General features: G+C 37.2%; 1 protein-coding gene across 3 annotated transcripts in view; it reads left to right on the top strand.

The window, feature by feature from the left end:
• The window catches only part of NAA35 (N(alpha)-acetyltransferase 35, NatC auxiliary subunit), a 91,220-nt gene that overhangs the window by 46,137 nt on the left and 18,212 nt on the right, over positions 1-26,871 (top strand). For all 3 annotated transcript variants that reach the window (XM_029920721.1, XM_029920724.1, XM_029920723.1), the window contains exons 12-14: positions 14,637-14,815; positions 18,790-18,849; positions 24,255-24,361. In XM_029920721.1, the coding sequence (XP_029776581.1) occupies positions 14,637-14,815; positions 18,790-18,849; positions 24,255-24,361 (346 nt within the window). The remainder of the gene's footprint in view (positions 1-14,636; positions 14,816-18,789; positions 18,850-24,254; positions 24,362-26,871) is intronic.

Genomic DNA, 26,871 nt, shown 5'->3' with positions numbered 1-26,871 from the left:
TTTGGTAATATGGCACCTTTAACCTCTTGAGGACTGAACTTAGTGCTGAAACAGAAACTTTGCTTCCTCAGTCTGGTTGATTTTATTTACCAACTGGCAGTATACAAGAGATGGGAGTTGACTTTATTTGAAGTCACAACCCATTAGAGAGGCCTGTGAAATGATGTACTTGTGCCAGAAACTTGAGTTTACTTTTTTCCAGTTGAGATACAGCTGACATATAACATTAGTTCCAGTTATATACCATAATGATTCATATTTATATTACTCTTTTAATCAAAACATTTTTCTTCTTAAAAGAAAATCTACACACAGTCCCACACATGTGGGTGTTTGCGTGTAATCCAGAAGACTTTTGTTTTTTGGATGGTAAAGATATCGCTGCAGCTTCTCTGTACAACCAACTGAAAACTATAAAGAACATGAGAAACAGAATCCTCCCAACTTCTTAAAAAATAGGAAATCCTTATAATACAAATAAAAATAGAAGGGCTTAAAAAAAAAAAAGTAAAGGGCTGCTAATCACATTAGCAGTAGAACCCAGATGAGGGATGGATTCCAAGATTTCTTGGTGTAAACAAAAGTGGACCAGCAAAGCACCTGTTTTCCAAAGTAGTTGGTGTAATCTGAAAGACAAAATCAGGGACTCTTTTGGAATAAAATAAGAGTTGGGTGTTCAGGTTGGCTATGGGAACTGGTCTGATTAATATCCTGGGGATACAAGGGAGGTAGGGCCATGCAAATATGCTGGAGATGTTACTTCTGCAAGATGGAGAGGATGCTAATTAGCAGTCTAGCAACTGGTAATTTTTGTTCAATGAAGGAGATAAATAACTTCTTTTGCATGCTCATACAGGCACATCATATGAGGCTTAACTGCAAGTCAGTGAGGCTTCCTGTTAGTCTAGAGTACTATTCTTAGCATCTCAGCCAAGTAATTGCCTCAGGAAGCATACATTCAGTGATACAATATTCAGAAAGCAATTGCTTGATATTTATACACAGATGTTCCAGAAATGTAATGAGCAAACAAGAAAAACAAAAGGCAGATGAAAAACACAAACCAGAGGAATTTTTCTGTACAACTTCAAAGAATTTGTTAAAAAATTAAAGAACTATAAAACAAGACTACAAAACAGAAATACTAGAACTAAAGTAAGAGATAACAACATAGTATTAGTGAGCAAGCAGAGCTCAGCTAAGAAAGAGAAGAGAAAAATCCTGAAAGTGAAAACATAAAAAGAGCGGTATCTGGATGGCTCAGTTGGTTAAACATCCAGTTCTGTATTTCAGCTCAGGTCATGATTTCATGGTTCATGAGTTCAAGCCTTACATCAGGGTCTGCGGTGATGGTGCAGAACTTCCTTGAAATTCTTTCTCCCTCTCTGTCTCTCTGCCCCTCCCCTGCTGGCTCACGCTCTCTCTCTCTCGAATAAATAAAAGGAAGAAAGAAGATAGTAAAAAGTATGCTACCCATTGCCAAAAAGCTACAGAGGACATGGAGATCAGGACTGTGAAAATAAGCAAAAGGAAAGTGAATAAAAATATTTGACATATTAGAAAATAATAGCCAAGCAAGATTCAATATATTTATAATTGGTGTCCCTTAAGAGAGTAACTAAATAATGGATCAGGAAAGAAAACGTTAAACTTTTCTAGAAAGAAGCAAGTACAGTTAAATTTACAGGCTTAATTGGAAGGCTACAATAATATAATGTCCTAGGCAAAATTGATAAGTATTGTTAGAGATATCCTAGTAAATTACTTTAGAAATAAAGCAACAATTATGTGTGCAGCCTGACTTCAGAGTCCTTCACATCAGCATTCAACACACAAACTAGAACAGAGTCTAAAAGTTCTTGGGTAAAGAAATGTGATCTCAGAATTTCATATCTTTTACGTGCCACTCAGACTAATATTAAATTTCCAAGGACTCTGGAAATATTTTTTCTTTGACTTTCCTGGGAGAGAAAGATTAGAATAAAGAGTGAAACTAAGCTTACTGAGATGTAAATGAAAAAGCTATGGCATAAAGGATGGTCAGTAAGTAGTAAATCCATTTCATTATAGGCAGTTGATTTTTACTAAATATAACTAAAGTGTCATGAACCTTGATAATATAAAAGTAATCATTTAAAAATCAAGCAGTAAAGGAGGAAAGAAAAATTTTCTTTGTATATTGTTTGTATCCAAAGGCCTTAGTTAACAGTCAACAAATTGATCATAGAAATATAGTTATATTTAAACATACAAAGGTAACTGATGATGATGGAGATAATTCTAATTTGGTGGGTAAAGGGAGGTGAAAATCATTGATTTTCGTGGGTGAGGAATTTAATAGATGCCTGTCTGAAGATATAGAACCTTAGAGATACTCAGACACTTACAGTTAGTAAATTTAAGAAAACTTCCCAATTATCAGAAAGAAAATATACCAAAGTAAATGATAGTGAAAGAAAAAATTAAAAGCAGTACAAAGGAGAGCATGTATTTCTTGTGACATTGGAACAAAACTAAGAACTGCTTCTTGCTGTTCTTTCCTTCTGCTCTTAAAAAAATTCAGTCCTGAAGCCATGAAGTAGGCCTGAGCAAGCTGTGCACCTGTACTGGAGCAGGATGTTGGAGCCTGACCCGGGACCGGGATGGTGTCCACAAAGGGAACAGTGTTGTAGCCATGTGGCTAAGAAGGATGTGATCACAGCAGGACATTCCTCAGGGCCGTCACAGCCTGTGTGGGGAGAGGATATGTCTGTTAGAATGGTAGTGGAGTGAAGCAGGCATAAAGAGGTGGGCCTAGAACAAGATTTTGGAGGGAGGACTTCATCATGAATGAACTGCCTGGCTAGATTCGCTGCTTCAAAGTAGGTGAGAAAGGGTGTCTGCACATGGGGCAACTGAACTTTGGGCTTTCAGAGCCTAGACAGTATCAGGAGGGTGACTGCATGGGAACAACTTGGCTCAGTGTGTCAACAGCCTAAATACGGTGAGGAGAGTGTGTGTGGGAGAGCAGCCTAGTGCAGGATTTTATAACCTAAACGGAATGTGGGGACCCAGACAGGGTGAGGAGGGCATGTGAGTGTAGCCTGGCCTGGAGTAGTAGAACCTTAGACAGATTTCATAGAGGTCGCCGGGTGCCTGGTTGTTGGAGACTGTACAAGGAAAGAAGGGCATCTGTGTGTGGAGGTGGCCTGGTGTGGGGTTTCAGAACCTGTGCATGTTGAAGAAAGTGTTTCAGTGGAAAGGTATCCAAGTACAGGTTGTCAGATTAGAAGCAGAGTGAAAAGAGCATTATACAGGAGAACAGCCCAGCACTGAATGGCAGAGCCTAAGCAGAAAGAAGAGAGTGTCAGAATGGAAAGATGTCTCTGTGAAGGGAGTTGTAGCTGAACCAGGCTGAAAAAAGGTATCTGTACATAAAAGAGGCCTGGCATGGAGTTTCAGAGCTTAAATGGGGTGAAGAGTCAGCTCTGTGGAAGAATGGCCTGGCATGAGGTGTAGGAGCCCAAACAGGCTGGGTACTGTGATGGCTTGGCATATGAGAACCTAAATAAGGTGAGAGCACATCTGTGTAGGGGAGGTGGGTGTCATTGATAGGAGATGGTAATGGGCAAAGTGATGGCCCTAAGCATCAAGGTCCTAATTCTCAGAACCTTATTTGTGGTTAAGTCAAGATCTTTTGATTATCTTGGATTTATCCTTGGATTATCTGGTTAGGCCCTAAATAACTGCCTAGGTGTCTTTTAAAAGAGAGGCCTAGAGGGATTGGACACACACACACAAAAGGAGAAGATGATGTAAAGACAGAGGTGGAGATTGGCATGAGCAGCTATAGACCAAGGAATTCAGATAGCCATAGAAGTTGGAAAAACGAGAACAGACTTGCCCTTAGAGCCTTTGGACGGAGTGCCACTTTGCCAACACCTTGATTTCAGCCCATGAAACAGATATTAAACTTCTGACTTTTAGAATTATGAGAGAATAAATGTTTTCACCCACTTTCTGAGAATTTGTTATAACAGCCTTAGAAACTAACCCAAAGCTTAACTATAGTGAAATTGATCAGCTATAAAAATGTATTGAGAATTGTGGTATGTCACATTTTTCAGTGTTGGGGAGTTGAGTTATGCTAATTTCTAGAAAGGGAGAAAAGTAGATTGTACTCTGTAGTGTGGAATTGAAAATAAAGGAGTGGGAATAAATTCATAGTTTTGTTTACTTTAGAGAGAGTACAAATGGGGGAGGGGGCAGAGCTGAGAGAGTCTTAACTAGGTTCCATGCTCATCCCATGACCCTGGGATCATGACATGAACCAATATCAAGGGTTGGATGCTCAACTGACTGAGCCACCCAGGCATCCCAATTCCTGGTTTTTAATATATAGATATAGATATGTAGATTTGTGTGTATATGTATGAATATGTATGTGTGTATATGTAAACAGATGTATGTGTGTCCTCATATGTACATATATTTCCTGGCTCTGTCATCCAGAGAACCTGAGAGCAGTGATACCCTAATATGGAAAATGTCTGATGTCTTGCTTCCCAAGACAGTTATCCACTAAAAGGAACTAGGGGTGGGAGTTGACCAAGATGGTGATATAGGATGCTCCCTTCTTCCATGGACACATTATTAAATGTACAGCTACACATGGAACACTTCTTTCTGAATGAGATCCAGAAACTACCTGAGTAAGTCCTACAAGTCAGACAGATGAGAAAATACCTAAATTAAAACAGGTAGGAAAGGCTAAGACACCCTCAACTACTATGAGCTGCTGAAAGCAGAGGAGGAGGCTTGGACCATCAAAAGTTTGAGAGACAGCTAGGAGCTTGGGCTTGCCTAATCTGCCAGGTTCATCTACATGATACCCCTCTGTCAGGACTAGGAAAGGTGGCATTTTATCTGATACTCAGAAAACAGTCAAAATGAAGAAATGAAGGAATATGTTCTAAACAAAACAAGAAACATAATCAGAAACAAGCCTTAATGAAGCAGAGATAGGTAATTTACCTAATTGAGAGTTTAAAATAACAGGCATAAAGATTCTCTCCAAGGTCAGGAAGCAATGTATGACTAAAGTGAGAATTTCTACAGGACATAGAAAATATATAAAGGACCAAACAAATCACAGAGCTGAAGAATACAATTACTGAACTGAAAAATTCAATAGAGGGTTTCAAAGCAGACTAGATCAAGTGGGAAAAAAAAGATCAGCAAACTTGATGGGGCAGTGGAATTCCTACAGAGGAGGGGGAAAAAAGATACGGGATTTATGGGACACCACCATCAAAAACAACCAACATATGCATTACAGTGGCCCCAGAAGGAGAGAGAGAGAGAGAAAGGAGCAGATGGCTTGCAGAAAAAAAGAGCTGAAAACTTTCCTAAATTGGGGAAAGAAATAGACATCCAGATCTAGGAGGGCTAGGAAGTACCAAGCAAGATAAATACAGAGACCCACACCAAGACATATGATGAAATTGTGAAAAGTTAAAGACTAGAGACGGTTGAAAGCAGCAAAAGAAAAGCAACTTGTTACATAAAAGGGACCCTCCCCCCCCCCCACCCGCCCCGTAAGACTGTCAGCAGAGTTTTCAATAGAAACCTTGTAGGCCAAAAGGGAGAAGGATCATATAATCAAAGTGATGAACAAAAATCCTGCCAACCCAGTTTACTTTACACAGCAAAGATATTCAGAACTGAAGGAGAGAGTTTTCCAGGTAAGCAAAAGCTGAGGGAGTTCATCATCACCACATCCACCTCACAAGAAATGTTAAAAGGAGTTCTTCAAGATGAAATGAAAGAATGCCAGTTAGTAGCTGGAAATCGTTTAAAAGTATAATACTGGTAAAAGTAAATACATGGTTACATTCAGAATAATCACTTGTAACTCTAGTATGAAGGTTAAAAGACAATATTAAAAAATATCTGTACCTACAGTAATTTAATGGATACACATTGTGAAAAGGTGCCTATTGTGACATCAAAAACAAAATATGAGGCAAATGACATATCAGATAAAGGGTTAGTATACAAAATCTATAAAGAACTTACCAAACTTAACACCCAAAAAACAAATAACCCAGTGAAGAAATGCACAAAAGACATGAATATACACTTCTCCAAAGACAACATCCAGACAGACAACCGACATGAAAAAATGCTCAACATCACTCATCATCAGGGAAATACAAATCAAAACAACAATGAGATACTGTAACCTCACAACCTGTCAGAATGGCTAACACCAACAACACAGGCAACATCAGATGTTGGTGACGATGTGGAGAAAGAGGATCTCTTTCACCGCTGGTAGGAATGCAAACTGGTGCAGCCACTCTGGAAAACAGTGTGGAGGTTCCTCAAAAAATTAAAAACAGAACTGCCCTACGACCAAGCGATTGTACTGCTAGGTATTTATCCAGGGGATACAAGTATGCTGTTTTGAAGGGCACATATACCCCAATGTTTATAGCAGCACTACCAACAATACCCAAAGTATGGAGAGAGCCCACGTGTCCATTGATGAATGGATAAAGAAGATACATATATATGTGTGTACACACAATGGAGTATTGGCAATCAAAAAGAATGAAAATCTTGCCATTTGCAACTATGTTGATGGAAGTAGAGGGTATTACACTAAGTGAAATTAGAGAAAGACAAATATATGACTTCACTCGTATGAGGATTTTAAGACACAGAACAGATGAACATAAATGAAAGCAAAAATAATATAAAAACAGGGAGGGGGAGGGGCACATGGGTGGCTCAGTCGGTTAAGCATCCAACTTCTGCTCCGGTCATGATCTCGCGATTCATGGGTTCAAGCCATGCATCAGGTTCTGTGCTGACAGCTCAGAGCCTGAAGCCTGTTTTGGATTCTGTGACTCCCTCTCTCTCTGCCCCTTCCCTTGTTCCTCGGTCTCAAAAAATAAACATTAAAAAAAAAAAACAGGGAGGGAGACAAAACATAAGAGACACTTAAATATGGAGAACAAACAGTTACTGGAGGGGTTGTAGGAGGGAGGATGGGCTGAATGGGTAAGAGGTATTAAGGAATCTACTCCTAAAATCGTTGCACTATATGCTAACTAACTTGGATATAACTTTTAAAAAATGAATACTAAAAAAATATATGGGGGGGCAGAAGCTTTTGTATGTGTTTGAAGTTATCAGCTTAAAATAGACTGTTATAAATATGTTTTTTGCAAACCTTGTGGCAACCACAAAGCAAAAACCTATAGTAGAAATACCAAATGTAAAGAGAAGGATTCAGAGCATACCATTATAGAAAATCACCAAATACCAATGAGAGAACAAAGAATAAAAGGAACACAGGAATTACAGAATAATCAGAACACAATTAACAAAATAACAAATGGTAAATCTATAACTGTCAATAGTTACTTTAAATGTAAATGGACTAAAATTTCCAATAAAAAGATACAGATTGTAAATATTTGTCAGTTTTGTATATCTTTTCAAAAACCAGCTCTTAATTTCATTGATGTTTTCTGTTACGGGGGAGTAGGGGGTCTCCATTTATTTCTGCTCTGGTCTTTATCATTTCCTTCTGCTAACTTTGAATTTAACTTGTTCTTTTTCTAGTTCCTGAGGTATAAAGTTAGGTTATGTATTTGAGATCTTTCTGATTTCTTAATATATGCATTTGTTCGTATAAACTTCCCTCTAAGAAATACTTTTCCAGCATCCTGTAGATTTTGGTATGTTGTGTTTGCATTTTCATTTGTTTCTAGATGTTTTTTGATTTCCCTTTTGATTTCTTCTTTGACTCATTGGTTGTTTAGTTTCGACATATTTGTAAATATTTTTTTATTTTTAGTTCATACTGTTATGGTTGGGAAAGATAGTTGGTATGATTTGCCTTTTTAAATTTACTAAGATTTGTTTTGTGACCATTGATCTGTCATTGAAAACATTGTATGTGCGCTTGAGAAGAATATGTATTCTATTGGATAGAATGTTCTGTGTACGTCTTGTTAAATTCCATTTAGTTTAAAGTATACCTCAAGTTTCCTTAATTGATTTTTTGTCAGGATGATCTATCCATTGTTGAAGGTGGATATTGAAGTCCCCTACTGTTAATGTGTTGTCTGTTTCTCTGTTAAGATCTGTTTATATGTTTAGGTGCTTCTATGTTGGGTACACAAATAATGATTATTTTCTTGATAAATTGACTCCTTCATCGTTATGTAAAAAAAATTCTTAATGTTTATCTTTGAGAGAGAGAGCGTGCACATGCAAGTGTGGGAGGGCAGAGAGAAGGATTCACAGAATCCAAAGCAAGGTAGCTCCAGGCTCCAAGCTGTCAGCACAGAGCCCATTGTGGGGCACAAAACCACAAACTGTGGGATCATGACCGGAGCTGAAGTTGGACACCTAACCGACTAAGCCACCCAGACACCCTGACCCCTTTATCATTATATCATGACTGTCTTTGTTTTTTATTTTAGTCTTTGGTTTTATTACAGTCGATTTTGTGTGATCGAAGCCCTGCCTTCTTTTGGTTTTCATTCACATGCTTTTTCCATTAATCTGTTTTTCAGCTTTATTTATGGTAGCCAATGCATAGAAACAATCTTAGTGTCTGTTCTTAAATGAATGTATACAGAAAATGTGTATATACACACAATGGACTTCAGCCATTAAAAAAGATGTCATTTGTGACAGTGTGAATAAATATGGAGAGCATTATACAAAGTTAAGCCAGAGAAAGGCAGATACTGAGCAGTAGAACTTAACATGTGCAATCAGAAAAACCCAAACAACCTTGAACTTGTAGAAACAGAGTAAAAAGATGGTTGCTAGAGGCTTGGGGAAATGTGAAGAAGTTGGTAAAAGGGTATAAGCTTTCAGTTGTAAGGTTAGGGAATCTAATAACGTGTGAACATGGCAACTGTAAGTTATAACACTGCATTGTATACTAGAAATTGCTAAGAGAATAGAACTTAAATGTTTTCACCCAAGGAAAAGAACAGTAAACATGTGAGGTGATAGTTGTATTAATTAACTTGATGGGGATGGGGTATCCTTTTATAGTTTATACATATATCAAACTATCACATTGTACACTTCAAGTATCTTACAATTTTATTGCCAATTATGCCTCAATAAAGCAGAAAATAGTATACGAAAATGAAAGGAACTAGCACCTCCTGAGGAAGGTGAGTCCAGGGTCAGGGTAGGGGAAGAAGGTGATGGGCCTGGAATATCTTACTGTGCTAGAAGTGAGTCTATGTTTGGTGAATGATAGGGACATGTCAGACACAGAAAGCAGTTTCAAAGGGCATTCATAACAGTATATACAAGTTGGGACAACTTGAGCATCAGAGTAAATAATTCTAATAGATCATAACCTATCGAATAAAAGAAGAAGCCACCATTTGATTATGATGAGCATAAATATTTGTTAACCTGGACCCCAAATATTTGTTAACCACAAATTGGAAAGGAGTAACTATAGTGAAGAAGCCTGTCAGACACCAGCTTAATCAGCTGATCAAAATTACCAGTAGGGAATCAAATCTGCACTTTGCTGATAGAGTGCAGTGAAAAAATTGGGACCTCACTTCTGTCATAGTCCAAAGATTCATAGTTTGAGTCTAATCATGAGGAAATAAGACAAGCCCACATTGAAGGCCAATACACAAAATTGCTGCCGTGGTGCTGTCTGTGGGGTTACCCAGTAGCCACTGCCCAGCCTCAGCTCCAGGATGTGAGGACTCATGTCTACCCTATAGAAGACCATGTCTCAAAGAAATTTTCTCGAGTTTAGAAATATTATAATTGCTTCCTTGCGCTTGTCTTTTGGTTTAAATTTTATCTTTGAATTTAATATTTGACCCCAGGAAATAGGCCCAGGAGTGTCAGCTTCTTGGTCTTTCCAACATGGAAAGAGACTAAGAATCAGTGAAATAAAATGCAACTTTCGGTTCTGACATAGATGTTAGAAGACCATTCTGGAACAGTTTGCAAAACTTGAATGAAGATGATAGTAATTGGTCAATGCCATTTTCATAATTCTGGTTATTGTGAATATTTAAGAGTATATCTTTGTAAGAATAACACTCAACGTATTTAAGGGTGAGTCAGTATTGACTATGCTTACAACTTTTAGTTTGAGATTGTTTCAAAGAAAAAAAGTTCCCCTTACAAAACAGTTGAAAACAGCATCTATATTTTGGCGTTTTTGTTAAAGGAATATATGTGAATGGACACATAATGGTATATCCATACGACGAAATGTTTTTAAGCAGTAGAAAGGAATGAAGTATTGATATACTCAGTGTAGTGGATGAATCTTAGAAACATTATGCTGAAAGAAGCCAGGGACAGAGGTGTACAAATTGCATGATCCTCTTGGCATAACAGTAGGAAAGGTTAATCTTTATGGAGAGAATGCAGTTCCATGATTTCTGGGCATGGGGGCAGTGATTGGCTGGGACTGGGCACAGGGAATATTTTGTGGAGATGGAAATGTTAGGTACACATTGTGGTATTAGTTACGTGGTTGTACATATTTTTCAAAACAAATTGTAAGGGCAATATTTGCATTCTATTATATGTAACTTATACTCAATAAAGTTGAAGAAAAAGGATATACATATAAATACATACTGAAGAAACGTGCGGTGTGATTAGTTCTCAAGAACTTAACTGAGAGTCACACATAGAGCAGGAAACTTGCTTTTCATTGTATGTAAGTGGGATCATACAATATTTGTCCTTTTTGTCTCTTGTTTCATATAACATAATGTTAACCATTTTATAAAAGTAAATTGGGTAGCCAAGAAGTGCAAAATCACTTAACAAATCCTTAGCAGCTTCTGCACTGTTTTCTAGATTCCAACTTCAGAACATCCAAAACTTGTTATTTCACGAAGTCTAAATTGTTTATGTAACCTTGGGGAGAGATGTTTGAAAAACGATATCTTATCTCTATCTCTTGACTAATACATTTCTGGATCTTTAATTTTGGCATCTAATTAATTTTAGAATAACAGTTTGCTAAACTAAAGTACATTGTTACTATAAATCTTTGATCTAAGAACCTTGTACTATTTGTAGTACTTTTCTATTAATAGTGATCGGTATCTAACAAGAAATTTAGGAATTATTAACACTCTAAACCAGTGTGCTGTATGTTTTGAACATAGTACTTAGACTTTATAACTTTGTTTTAAATTTTGTTTTTTAATGTTTATTTAATTTTGAAAGAGAGCGTGAACAGGGGAAGGGCAGAGAGAGAGAGGGAGGCACAGAATCCAAAGCAGGCTCCCCGCCCTGAGCCACCAGCGCAGAGCCTGACATGGGGCTCGAACTCACAGACTGTGAGATCATGACCTGAGCTGAAGTTGGTCTCTCAACCGATGGAGCCACCCAGGCGCTCCGATTACTTTGTTTTTAAAAGGGTGCTAGTGGGAGGGAAAAATTCTTATTTGGCATTCTTGTACCAGGAAGCATTTTATGTATGAAGTATTTTAACTGGAAAACCAGGATAATTCTTTATACATCTGCAGACTGGGAACATCATAAAAGAGAATAGATGTATCTTGTTCAGTGTTTGTCCAGTTCAATTCAGGAAAACTTGATTATGCATAGTCACACTGGATAGAAAGTAATGTGAATTATCTTTTTTCAGACTCATTTAGTAAAGGCTCCTCAGGTTATTTTAACAGAGGACAGTGTGAGGTAATTGTGTGTAGAGAAGATACATGATGGCTAGTGGGAAAATGGTAGAGCATTTTATTCTGGGAGAGGCAGAAGGAGTAGGTAGTGTCTAAGTAAAGACGCATAGAGCATGATACTTCTGAGTCATTGTGCTTGCTTCTAGCGCTTAGGGAATAGAGCCTGTTAAAAAGATGATTTTCAGAAAAAAGTATAAAGAACTGTGACTGTTCTATAGATACAACGGTGAGCATGTGTTTAGGATTTTATTAAACTCATTCAGTGAAATAATTTGACATGAAAACTTAAAGCATTCAAATTTATATGGAGCATCAGAATGTTGAAATTTAATTGTAGGCAAAACTCTTCTGTAGAGTTGGGAGGAAGTCGGGTGAGCCTCTGACAGGACAGAATTTGCATGTCTTCTATCACTTAACCTATCATTTATAGATTTGTAAAAGAACTGCCTTGAATCAGTCTGACAATACATAGTTTTCCACTGGAGTACAGATTTTTTTTTCATACAGGAGTGACAGGAAATCGTAAAGTACCTTCCAATGCCCTGCCAGACACTTTGTACTGTCTATAATAGGGAGTCAACAGTTTTTGGATTAGGGGAGTGAAATCAGTTTGTAATTTAGATAAAGCAGTTGAGACGGCAGCATGTAGGATTAATTAATGAGGCAGCATTCAGTATAGGGGAATGAGTTAGACTTTTACAGTGGTAGTAAGAGTGAAGAGCGGGGAGCGGTGTCGGGTTGGCTCAGTCAGTTAAGTGTCTTGACTCTAAGCTTCAGCTTGAGTCATGGTCTCATAGTTCCGTGAGTTTGAGTCCCATGTTGGGCTCTGCGCTTTTAAGAAATAAGCCCACCAACTCAATAAAGGAGGGGCACAGAAACTGGGAGCACAGTGAAGCGAGGCTTTAATCAGGGTTCCTGCAAGAGCATGTGCTGATGGACAGGCATACTAGGGGCAGTCACAGCAGACAATTTATATCCTGGCATGTAAGCCTCTCCCCCACTTCCTCATTGGCTGAGTGCTACAGACGTGGCCTTTGCCCACGTAAGGAGTCTGATTAGAACAAATTCATTCCCTGAGTTGGCGCAGAGACATTCAGTCCCTTCTCCATTTGTTCGTTGCTCGTGCTCAGGAGGGAAAGTAAGCCCTTATGGAGAAGTGTGTAAGGGTTTGGGATTCCATTGTTGGGTAGGGGTGGTGGGGAGTTCATACATACTTCCAATAGGTCGTAAACCTACTGCTAACGAGACAGCACAGCTTTTATTTGGTATTTCTGAAAATGAATCGTCTCACTTCTCACACACTGACAGAATGGATCCTACTTTGGATTCTGTCTCTTTCTCTGCCCTTCCTCACTCACACAATCTCTGTCTCTATCAAAATAAACTTTAAAAAAAAGAGTGAAGAAGGGGGACCGTCAATGGATGTTAGGATGTAGAATACTTTTAAGACTTATGCGCTGATTGAATAAAGCAAACAACGAAGTTTCTGGCCTAAGCAGTTGAAAGGGCAGTGGGTCATTTTGCTGAGAAAGGGGATATAAGGAGAAGCAGTGTTTTAGGCAAGATCACAGCAGTTTTTGGACACCTGCCTTCTGACATTAGGTGGGGTACCCCGGTAGAAATGTGCATTATGCAACTAGAAATCCAGTTTGGAGCTCAGAAGACAGATGTGGCTTAACAATTTTAGCCTGGAAAACATTAGTTAAACTGAAATTTATATTAGAAGAAATGCCAATAAATACCTTCAACCAGGGAGGACTTAAGTATGGAGGAGAGGAAGAAGGTCAGAAAGCCTGAGGAACATCTTATTTGCTTGATACTCAGGAATAATTATATATGCCACAGAGCGTTACTATAATTTGGTTAAGTATCAGTCTTGCTTTTAATTTTTAATAATGATGCTTGGTTAGCTTAATTTTATCTTTCATTAACATCTGAAACTTTTATTTATTCTTAGTGTATAGCCTATTTGTATGTAGTACAGCAAGAGAACTTTGAATCCCAAATTCTTAATTCTTACTTTATATACTTCCTCATTTTAAATTTCAAGTTGAGAGAGACTTAGTTTGGAGCCTTGCTCTAGTGTGAAAAGTAGGGTCACCAGTGGACAGAGAATGGGTAAGAGGAAATCACCCTTAGGTCTTTGGTAATGGGTTATTTTCTTTAAAGCATTGTGAATTTATGTAATTAACCTTGGTACCAAATGCATTCCAGACTCATGGGGTGGGCCAGGATGGTTCTGTTTTGCATTATTATGTAGCTAAGTTTGAGTTGATTCTACTGTTAAGTAATTGAAGGAAGATAGCCAAAATGTATTCCCATTTTACTTTTTTTCATAGTCTCATGGTTAATACAACATTGCCTTTTTTGTTTTTTTGAGGGAATATTTTCACCCTATTTTATTCTTGGTTTGTAGTTAATTTTGAGGTAGCAACCCCTTTCCATCACTACTACCAATTATTTGTAGATGGGAAGTATAATTTTCAGGTTATTAAATCTGCTTATCTCATTTTTTAAAATGTACATGTGTAGGGGCGCCTGGGTGGCTCAGTCGGTTGAGCCTCCGACTTCGGCTCAGGTCGTGCTCTCACGTTCGTTCGTGGGTTGAAGCCCCACGTCAGGCTCTGTGCTGACAGCTAGCTCAGAGCCTGGAGCCTGCTTCCGGTTCTGTGTCTCCTTCTCTCTCTGCCCCTCCCCCTCTCATGCTCTGTCTCTCTCTGTATCAAAAATAAATAAAACATTAAAAATTAAAAAAAAATAAAATGTACATGTGTAGATATTTGTAAATTATAGAATTTATTTAGAAAACATTGTAACAAGAATTTGGAGATGCTTTTGAATTTGGCTTCTTTTTGTATATACTAGTATTTGAGGCTTATGATTCAGCAAAACATTGAAAATCTTACTTTTTTTTCTTTTTAGATCATCCGATTATGATGGGTTTTGAACCCCTTGTTAACCAGAGGCTACTTCCACCTACTTTCCCTCGATATGCAAAAATAATTAAAAGGGAAGAAATGGTCAACTATTTTGCAAGGTTAATAGATAGAATAAAAACTGTTTGTGAGGTGGTCAATTTAACAAATTTACATTGTATTCTGGTAAGTACAATCTCTGTTTTGGATCATGATTTTGATTGAACAACAGAATGGTTTCTCACTTTTTAGACTGTCCCATGGATAAATAATTATTGCTCACTTTCTTTGATAGCTGGAGGATTAAGTGTTGTATATGTATTGTGTGTATATTTTTCTATTTAATCTTCACAAGGATTATATAGTCTCCATCTTAGAGATTAAAAACTAAATTTTAGGTAATTCACCCAAGTTTTAAGAATGGGAATTTAAACCTTGGATTCTGTCTTTAGAACTTTTTATACATGTGTGTGTGTGTGTGTGTGTGTGTGTGTGTGTGTACACATATGTGCATGCATGTATACATGTATATTTTCATATAAAAATTAGATCATGGTATTAACCTGCTTTCTTTTATCACTAATCTCTATATCATAAACATCTTTCTTTTCATGTCAACAAATATATTTCTATAATATTTGCTATATGGTATCCCATCATAAGCATAGATCACAATATTTTCCAGTTCATTCATATTACATTGAGGTCCTTTTCAGTGTTTTACTGTCATAAACAATACTAAGATGAACATTTTTGTAGATAAACCTTTGTAATATCTTCCTTCTTTCTTAAGATCTATTCCTAAACCATGAAGCTCTGGGTTGAAGAGTATATACATTTTTACATATATTGGATTAATCTTTATGGGTTAAAATATAGAAAAGCAATGTTTATATAAGGTTAGGAAGGTAGAAAATATGCAGAATAATACTGTTATTTAGACCTAAGTACACTGATTTATTTTGCACAATGCTGCATAAAGGCACATGACTCCTAGCCCGTGTCATTTTCTCTGTGAGGTCTGTCTTGTCAGTTCTAGGCTGCTTCTGTACCGTATCCCTGGGGGTGGGTGTTCCCTCATTTACACTCCGAGAATTGAGCAGCAGCCTCTGGAATGTATTTCATGGTCACAAAGATTTTGCTTTTGCTTATGCTCTTTCTTGTAATAACTTTATTTTTGCTTCTAATTCTTTGTCATTAACTCGCAGTATAAATCTTCATTCCTTAGTGAAACTCTGTTTTGTTACCTCCTTTCTGTTTGCTTTTTTAAAGTAGTTTTTTCCTTATTCTGTCATAAGAATCATGGAATCTTAAAAGTAGGAAAGATCATAGACATAACCCAGTTCATTATATAGCTAAACAAAATTAAGATGTAGAAGGCTTATAACCAAATTAGATTGGTTAGTGGCATATCAGGAGTTAGAGACTTTCTTATTCTTCAGCTACATTTCATTTTTTGATTCTTAATTATGTAAATATATATTTGTATTCAGATTAATTGTAAGATTTTAGAAAATAAAGTGATCAATGTGAGTTGGAGTAGGAACAGTGCAACAATTGGGATTTGATATTCTGACAGAAGGTTCTGGGCTGCCTGGTCAGGGAGTTGAATGCTGGGAACACTTGGGACAGGAATAGGTGGTGTGGGGATGGTGGGGGAGGGTCAGGGGGGTGTAGCTGAGGCCAAGAATAGAGGAAAAGATTAAAGTTAGCAGGAGGGACCAAGTAGTCTGGTGATTCTGCCTAAGAAACCTGTCGCTGTTCGGATAAGGAGTACTGACCTACAAGATAAATCATCTCCGTGGAAAACTGGGAAAGGACATGAGCATACACACTGAAAAAGAAGCAAATGTTAAAAAGATATAACCTTATTAGTAACGGAAGACATGCACTTTTTGACAACTAGATTGAAAAGTATGGTAACATTTAATGTTGATGGAAGGAAATGGTAGCTCTCCTATACTCCTGTGTCTGTTGCTCTCAGAAGACTTAAAAATGTGTATATCCTGACCCATCAACTCCCATTCTAGAGATTTGGCATAAGAATCATCTAAGATACGTGCAAAGATGAACTAAAGATGAACAAAAAAAACTAGAAACACTGGTGACACCACTACCCACCCTGTCATAGTGAGGATATATGTCTCATGCTGTTAAAAAGAATGTTATAGAAAAATATTGATGTAAGGAAATGCTTGTGGATGTCAAGTCATGGTCAAAATATATTACCCATTTTATACATTGTCGCACAGAAGTGATGGTCAGACACAATGAAGTTGTTTTAAAAATATTGGAATAACAAACCCCAAAATGTCAGTTATGACTGTAGTTTATGCTCTGCATGTTTCTGCATTTTCACATGGGTGAATGTGATTGGGGCAGTTACAAAACAGTTTGCAAGATGTGGCTGATTATATAAGAAAGATTAGAAGGGAACAGAGTAAACAGGGAGATAATAAATTAAGAAACTGTTACTGCAGTTCAAGGGAAAGAGAATAGTAACTTGTTTTAGAAGGATGGCAAGGAAATGATGTGAGGTTGTCAAAGCTATGTATAAACTAAAATTGATGGCATATTGGTGGTGAAGTAAATATGGGACATGAGAGAGCTTTTAGGAAGGTCTGACTTGGAAATCTTGATACATGCTGGTACTTCATACCGTAATGGGGAAACTCTCAAAGACCCTTAGTCAGATGAGGGCTGATTGAGTAAGGCTGATTTTGAGGTGCCTTTGAAATGTTTATATAGAGATACTGAATAGGTATTGACTATATGGATAGAATTTAGAAATCTTTGTTAGATATATAATTTTGGACCTATTACAAGTAGTAATTGAAGGAAGCATGAATATGGAGAAGGTTGTGAGGGGGAAAAGTATATAGCTTGAGAAAAGAAAATAGTCTGGAACTAAACTTTGAACCTACAGAGTAAACCGAGAAGTGACCACAGAGGAAGAAACTCATGGAAGTCAGTTAAAAGGTTCTTCCAGAAGTCCTGTCAAATACAACTGTGAAGTCAGATGAAAGAGGAGAATAAGGCCCAAAACAGATCTTGATTGGATTTGGTGTCGGACAACAGTGGTGACTAGATGGAAGAGCCAGGCTAGCGTGAGCTGAGGAGGAGGGCCTCGGAGTAAGCGGAGGTGATGCAGCCAGCTCCTGGGGAAGGCACTGGTCGGGAGGGAAACGTGGGAGCAGGGGGACAGTGTTTTTCTTTTTAAAGATGGGAGAAAATTGACCAGTTAAATGTAAATGGGGAGGATGTGACAGAACGAGAGAACTTAAATATCAGGGACACATAAGGGTGGATCACTGGCAGTGTGTAATGTTCCTGATAAAGACTGGAGGGAAGGAGTGTGTGGTACTAGTGGGGCCGGGTGGGGGGCGGGCAGCTCCGGTGTTAAAGTGGGCAAGGAAAGGATCTGGGTACAAATGTGGGTTCAGTGATAACATTTAGAAGCTGAAGGAGAGGATTTCCTGCTGGATAGATAACTTCATTTTCTTTGTAATGTCAATGGGAGGACATCTGTGGTGGAGATTCACTTTGAAAAGTGTGAGCAAGGTATAAAAGTGAGTTGTTAAAAAAGTGAATTGACTAGAGAAACTTGGTAGGATTCGGCAGAGCACCCCTTTGAGGATCATGAGTATGGAAAACAAAAGTACAAAAATGATAAGTAACTACTGTTCTACACAGTCTACAGAAGTTAACATTTTAGGGTATTTTCTCACCTTTTTTCTTTTATCTGTGAATAAACCGATATATAGTTTTCTAAGCATATCTTTTGGATGTCAGAAGTATCAGGAACAGTCAGTTATATGAATCTAGTTTGGGTGATTACTTGATATTTATTTCTGTGAAGTAGGAAGTAAACTTCTGCCATTAGGAAATTATTATTGATACTATTATTTTCATGGTGTGCATGCATAATATTTGTATGCACAATTTGACTGTTGTCCAGTTAAAAAAGATTAGGCTCCAAAATCATCTATCGTCCCATTGATAGAATTAGACAATTCCAGTAGAAATGATGCCTATAGCTCTTTGTTATATTTTAATTCTAACAGTATATAATTTGCAGAAGACCTGGTAAAAATTACATGTTATGTAAAAGAGTCCCAACTTTTATTAATCTATTAATGATATGACTTTTTCATTGTCAGGATTTTTTCTGTGAATTTAGTGAACAGTCACCTTGTGTTCTTTCAAGATCTCTGTTACAAGTAAGTTCTACTTAGTATTGAAATACTTAAACATCAGATTATTTGTATGTCGACATTGTTTTATTGACTGATGGAGCAAAGGTAGATGCTTTTAAAGGATATTCAACAGTTAGTGTTATATTTTTGTGACAGAAGTATTAGAATATTAGACATTCACCAAGATCATACCTTGGGCTATAAAACAAACTTTAATAATTTAAAAATAATTAAAATCGTACAAAGTATGCTCTCTATTTTGGAATTAAACTAATAATCCATAAGAAAAAGACATTTGGAAATTTTCCAAATATTTGGATTTTTTTTAATGTTTATTTTTGAGAGAGAGACAGAGTGCAAGGGGAGGAAAGTCAGAGAGAGAGGGAGACAGAATCTGAGGCAGGCTCTAGACTCTTGAGCTGACAGCACAGAGCCTGACTCAGGACCCTCGAACCATAAGATCATGACCTGAGTCAAAGCCCAACACTTAACTGACTGGGCCACCCTGACGGCCCTCCAAATACTTCTAAACAACCCATGAGCCAAAGAGGAAGTCTTAAGGATAATTAGAAATTATTTTGAACTGAAAGAAAAGGAAAATATACAGAATCTGTGGGACATAACCGAAGCAGTGCTTATAGGGAAATTTATAGGATTAAATGTTAATATGAGAAAAAAAGGAAGTGGTTGCCAGAGGGATTGGAGGTAGGGGAATGAGTGAACTAGGTGAAGGGTATTAAGAGGTGCAAACCTCCAGTTATGAAATAAATAAGTCACAGGGGTGAAAAGTACCTGATGTGGAATATAGTCAATAATATTGTAATAACTTTGGTGACAGATGGTAACCACTTCCCATGGTGAGCATTTCCTAGTGTATAGAATTGTCAAATCACTGTGTTGTACACCTGAAACTAATGTAATACTGTAGGTCAAATGTACTTCAATTAAAATTTTTTAAAAAGAAAGCTCTGAAAATGTAAACTTCTGCTTAAAAAAAAGAGCAAATGAAACTCAAAGGAAGCAGAAGAAAGGGAATACTGTAAATTAAAAGCAGAAATCAGTAAAATAAGAAACATAAACAGTAGAGAAAATTGATGTAACTAAAACCCTGATTCTTTTGAAAATATCAGTAAAGTTGAAGAACTTCTAACCAGGCAGAAAAAGAAAAAAGGTACAGTACAGATGAATAATCTCACAAATGAAAAAGAACAGACCACTGCAGACTCCAGATGGGTCTGTAAAAGGATATATGGGAAATATTATAAACAACTCTGTGTCCGTAAATTCAAAACCATAAATAAAATGGACCAGTTTCTTGAAGAATACTATCAAAGCTCATAAAGAAAAAGAGAACTTGAATGAATTCATAGTGTAAGACCTCCCAACAAGGAAAATTCCAGGTCAATTCTGTACAGTCTGTTCCAAAAAATAGAAGAGGCAATAATACACATAATATAGCCGGCATAATCTCAATAGCAAAAGCAAACAAAGACATTAAAAGCATGGAAAATTATAGGCTAGTATCCCTTATTAGAATAGATAGAACAACCTTAAAGTATTATCATCTCAAATTCAGCAGTATATAAAAAATAGGTAATATATCATGACCAAATGGGCTTTATCCCAAAAATGCAAGCCTGGTTCAAGCTTTGAAAATCAGTCCGTGTAGGGCACCTGGGTGGCTTAGTCAGTTAAGCATCCAGCTCTTGATTCTGGCTCCAGTCCTGATTTCATGGTTGTAAGATTGAGCCCTACTCTGGGCTCAGCAAGGAGTATGGAGCCTGGTTGGGATTCTCTTTCTCCCTCTCTTTCTGCCCCTCCCCTGCTTGTACTTTCTCTCTTTTGATAAACATATTTATTTAAATTTTTTAATATTTAAATAAAAGTGCAATCCACCACAATCTAAAGTCTCATGGGGTACCTGGGTGGCTCAGTCGGTTAAGTCTCCAACTTTGGCTCAGGTCATCATCTCACAGTCCATGAATTCGAGTGCCATGTCCAGCTCTGTGCTGACACACCTAGGAGCCTGAATTCTTTGGATTCTGTGTCTCCCTCTCTCTCTGCCCCTCCCCTGCTTGTTTGTGTCCTCTTGCTCTCTCAAAAATAAATAAACATTTGAAAATTTTTTAAAAAATAAAGTTTCAGGGGCGCCTGGGTGTTTCAGTCGGTTAAGCCTCTGACTTCGGCTCAGGTCAGATCTCACGTTCGTGGGTTCGAGCCCCGCGTCAGGCTCTGTGCTGACAGCTAGCTCAGAGCCTGGGGCCTGCTTCAGACTCTGTGTCTCCTTCTCTCTCTGACCCTCCCCCTCTCATGCTCTGTCTCTCTCTGTATCAAAATAAATAAAACATTAAAAATAAATAAAGTTTCAGTACATTCAGGAGAAGCATTTGACAGAAGTCAACATGCATTCATGATAAAAACTCTCATCACAACTAGGAATAGAAGAGAACTTCCTTAACCCAATGCAGGGCATGTACAAAAAAACTTGCAGCTAACCTTATACTTAATGGTGAAAGATTAATCCTTTCCTTCAAAGATTGGGAGTAAAGTGAGGATGTCGGCTCTCTCTCCTTACTCAACATACTACAGATAGTCCACAACTTAAAATGGTTCACTGTATGATTTATCGACCCTATAATGGTGTGAAAGTGACGTTCATTCAGTAGAAACCAGATTTTGAATTTTGATTATCTTTCTGGGCTAGTATTATAACACTCTCGCATGATGCTGGGCATGACCAGCGAGCTGCAGCTCCCACCCAGCCACACAATCACGAGGGTAAACGGCCCATTTAATTCTGTTTTTCACTTTCAGTATTCCAGTAAATACATTTCAGGAGGTATTCAACACTTTATTATCAAATAGGCTTTGTGTTTGATGATTTTGCCCCACAGTAAGCTAATGTAAGTTTTCTGAGCATATTTAAAGTAGTTTAGGCTCAGCTATGATGTTCAGTATGTTAGATGTATTAAATGCATTGCAACTTAGAGTATTTTCAATTTACTGTGGGTTTTGGACCATAACGCCGTCATAAGTTGATGGAGGTCTGTATTGGAAATTTAGCCAATGAAAAAAGATAGGAAAAAGAAATAAAAGGTATACAGCTAAAAAAGGAAGAAATAATCCTCTTTTTTACAAACAACATTATTTTCTATGTAGATCACCAAGGAATCTTTAGAGAAGTTCCTAGACCAGATGGGTGAGTTTAACAAGAGCACAGGATATGAGGTCAATATACAAAAAGCAGTTGTATTTCTACATACTTGCAGTGAACAGTGGAAAGTCAAAAATTTAAAAACAGTATTTACAATAATCTAAAAAAAAAAACAAAAAATGCTTCAGTATAAATCTAATACCCGTTTGTAGACAATGCTGAAAAACTGTAAGTACTTGTGAAAGAAATCAAAGACCTAAATAGGAAGGCATGCCTTGTGTGTGGATTGGAAGAATTAATATTTTCAGATGTTCTTCCCAAAATTGATCTATAGCTTCTAAGCGATCTCAATCAAAGTCATAGCAGGATTTTTTTTATAGATGTCAACAAGTTGATTCTAAAATTTATATGGAAAGCAAAGGAACCAAAACAACTGTGCAGAAAAGAGCAAATTCGGAGAACCCACACTCTCTGACTGCAGGACAGGTGTGGTATTGACAAAATGGGTCAGTGGAACCAAGAAAAGAATCTAGGAAAAGTCTTATTTTTTATTAGTACTGTACATTTTAGTCTTCTATTAATTAACACAGTTGATCAATTAGTTATATGGTCAGTTAATTTTGACAAAATACAAAGGTAAATCAGTAGAGAAATGGTAGTTCTTTTCAACAGTGTGGCAAGAACAATTGGACAGACATATGCAAGAAAATTGATTTAGAATGCATCATAAATCCAAAATATAAGACTATAAAACTTTTACAAGAAAAGACGGGAGAAATCTTTGACTTTAGAAGGCAGAGAAGTCTTAGGTATGACACCAAAAACACATTTCTTAAAAAATAGTTGATTGAGCAACTTACAGTGAAAGATACTGTTAAAATGAAAAGAAACACTATAGAATGGGAGAAAATTTGCAAATCATGCATAGCATAGGACTTGTATCATACAAAGAACTTTAAAAACATAACTTGGGGCACCTGGGAGGCTCAGTCAGTTAAGCACCCGACTTTGGCTCAGGTCATGATCTCACGGTTCATTGGTTCGAACCCCGTGTCAGGCTCTGTGCTGACAGCTCAGAGCCTGGAGCCTGCTTCAGATTCTCCCTCTCTCTCTCTCTCTCTCTCTCTGCTCCTCCCCTGCTCATGCTCTGTCTCTCTCTGTCTCTAAAAAATAATAATAAAATATTTTCAAAAAACATAACAATAGGAAAACAGACAACCAGTTTTTTAAAGATATTCAACATAATTGGTATTAGGAATATGCAAATTAAAACCACGATGAAATACTACTGTCTGCCATTTTAAATTAAAAAAAGAAGAAAAACTGATAATTCCAAGTGCTGGTGAGGATGCATTACTGATAATCCCATGAAATGCTACAGCCACTTTGTAAGATAATTTGGCAGATTCTTATTAAATTAAATGTACAAATCCCACTCCTGCTTCATGTTTACCTGAGAAAAGTGAAACCCAGTTTTCTCCTTGGAAACCTCTATGTGAATGTTTATAGCTGTTTGGTTCATGATCATCCAAAACTAGAAACAACTCAAATGGGTTATGAAATCAAGGAAGGGATAGTATAGGAAATATTGAAATATACTGAGGTCATTAGGGAAGAAAATGCAAATTATTATTAAGTAATTTAAATTTAATCATTAAGTAATTTTTCCAATTTCAGAAAGTGTGTGTATTCCAAAGCATTCACTAGAGACAAAGATTGTCAACTAAATATTTATAGCCATTTGCTGTTTTATAATTTATGAAGCCCTCTTCATAACAAATTCAGACTAGTCAGTTCATTTGGGTTTTTGTTTTTGTTTTTTAGTTTATTTTTGAGAGACAGCGTAGGGGTACAGGCAAGAGAGAGGGAGGAAGAGAATTCCAAACAGACTTCTCACTGTCCACACAGAGCCCCACATGGGGCACAGTCTCATGTGAAACCATGACCTCAGTTGAAACCAAGAATTGGTCACTTTACCAACTGAGTCACCCAGGCAACAGCGACCCAGATGTCCCTGGTCAGCTCATTTTGTCTAGTTGACTCCCCTTGACTTGGAGGTATTTTTTCTTGCACATTTTTTATTCTCCTTCATCGGAATACATCTTAAATATAGATGAGTAAGTAATACCCATTGTGGAGGCTGTGATTTATCAATTGATTGATTTCCACCAGGTTTTTATGCTTTAATCTCTTGTGTCCATGGCACAATAATGAGTTGTTTGTACAGTTTGTCAAGATTTTGATAGCATTACTAATACGTAATATTTGTTTTAAGACTACTTTCCTGGTGGATAACAAAAAGGTCTTTGGAACCCATCTCATGCAAGACATGGTGAAAGACGCACTTCGGTCTTTTGTCAGTCCTCCGGTGCTCTCCCCAAAGTAAGTACCGTAACACCTTCGTAGTGCATGCATTTCTTAAAAGCCCCAGTTCTCTGTGCCTTTTTATAGCCAAGACCTAAAAAGTGTTGGAATCACATCTTCATGTAGAAAATTAAAAATTCAGTCATAGTAAAATTAATTGATGCCTGTGGCATATTATTTAGATTTAAACTGAGGTTTTTGTGAGGTTGACTTCAGTCTCAGTACGAAAAGAAAACCTTACAACGAACTATCAAATGCACGTAAGTTGCATGGATTCTTACTGTGGGTGAAGCACTGTGTTAGGTAAGCACTTTGGGCGTAATTATAAAAAGTCAGATAAGGTCTCTTAATGGTCTAAGTCTAGGTAAAAATAGAAAATGCAGATAATTGTTCTTTAAATTATGTTCTAATAGAAAGATGCTGGGATGCCGGGGTGGCTCAGTTGGTTGTGTCCTACTTTGGCTCAGGTCATGATCTTGCGGTCTGTGAGTTCGAGCCCTGTGTCAGGCTCTGTGCTGACAGTTCAGAGTCTGGAGCCTGCTTCAGATTCTGTGTCACCTCCTCTGTCTGCCCCTCCCATGCTCCTGCTCTCTCTCTCTCTCTCTCTCTCTCTCTCAATAATAAATAAAAATGGTGTAAAAAAAAGAAAAAAGAAGAAGAAACATGCTGCCTTAATAAGAAACTGGAAAGGATTTCATGCAGCAAGAAATCGTTTGTGTTGGCATTTTGGAAAATGAATAAAGGTTTTCCAAAGGGGAGGGAAGAAAGATGTTCTTATTTCTTAGCAAAGAAACAGCATGTCTAAAGACATGAGCATATGAATTATATATTTTAGGAATGGTTAGTGGCTCAGCATTCAGTTTGTTGAGTCAGTCATGCCACATCTCACAAAATGTTTTCCACTCTTCACTGGCCCGCCTCAGCCCAGCACTGGGCCTGGTGTAGTTCTGTCTCCTGTGACGGCCGTCTTACCGGCTGTGTGATTTACTCCTTCACTGTGTGTGCGACTCTGTATACGCACTGCGTAGTTCTTCGTGTGTTCACTTTTTATTTCCCACTCTTCCTCCTACCCCCACTCCCATTAGAATACGAACCCCACAAGGCCAGGGCAGTTGTTTGGCCTCTTTGTTCACTAATGTATCACAGGTGCAAGAACAGTGTCTAGTCCACAGTCGGCACATGATAAATCTTTGTTGAATGAGTGAATAAATAAATGGCAGTTGAATGGTTAAGATAGTTTGGGACTCGAGAATTTTGAATGCTTTGGTAAAGTTTGGTCTTTATGGTCAGTGAGGAAGTGCTCAGGTTTTTAGGAGGGAATTAGCATAGGATAGTTTGTATTTTGTTATGTATTTTTTAATAGGAAATGATGAAGGATTAAAAACTCTGGGAATATAAAGATAGACCTGAAGAACATTTCAGAGGTAAATTAATAGGCCGTGACAGCTGATTCAGCAGGGGAAGGAAAGGAATAAGAAGGCAAATAAGTTGCTTTAAAAAAAAACAAACATAAGCTGATTATATAAGTAATATATGGTCATATTTGAAATTCATACAGTGCATAAAATATGAAAAATAGTAAAAAAAATTCCCTGAAGTCTTAGCTCTGAGATAACACTTTGATGACCATCACTGTAGATCTTTTAGATCTCATAGATCTGTGCTTCACAGATATATGCTATACACTTGACTTTATATAAATGGGATCACATTAAACAGGCTGTTTTTATCATGAACTTTTAGTTATTTTGGGGGGATTGCTTTCTTAAAATTTTTGTTTTTGGAATTTTTTTTCCCAGCCAAAGATACATCATGAGTTTATGTTTCAAATTACCTGATGGAGATCCAATTAATTCTTTTTAACGGCTGCCAGATATATCATAATGTAAATGTGGATTGGGATTTACTGGATGGAGGCATGTATACGTATAATAGATATTACCAGGTTGCATTCTAAAAGATTGTAACAATTTGTATTTCTATTATCAATATATGAGAGTGCACATTCCCTACCCCCTAACCAGCAGTAGGTGTTCCTCATTTTAATTTCTTCCAGTGTGGTTAGCAGGAAATAGTATCTCATTGTTACTTCAATTTGAGGATTTAATACAATATTTATTGAATATTTAGAAATACTTTTCTATGAATTGTTTATATCCTTTACCCATTAACTTTCATTAAGTGGTTTATGTTTTTGGAAAATTTATATGAACCACTTGTACATTATGAGTATACAATATACATTGTTAAACAGTAGTGTCTATCATACAGCATATAACTCCTCATAGTATACAAGTCCTGACTAAATTATATACTTTTTTAAGTTTCCTTTTGCATCAGAATTTTTGCCTTCTATATGGTAGTTTTTGCTACTATCTTCTGTCCTATATTTTAGGTTTCTTGTTGGAGGTAAATCTCTCCAGCCCATAAGGTATACCTTTAGTCACTTCCAAAGATTTTTATTCTTTTGCATTTAAGATTAAGTGGTGTGATTTCCTTCTAGGTAGATAGCCAGTTGGCTGAGTATC

This window comes from Suricata suricatta, chromosome 13, assembly GCF_006229205.1.
Source record: "Suricata suricatta isolate VVHF042 chromosome 13, meerkat_22Aug2017_6uvM2_HiC, whole genome shotgun sequence".
NCBI lineage: Eukaryota > Metazoa > Chordata > Mammalia > Carnivora > Herpestidae > Suricata > Suricata suricatta.
This window is presented reverse-complemented; position numbering and strand designations above follow the sequence as displayed.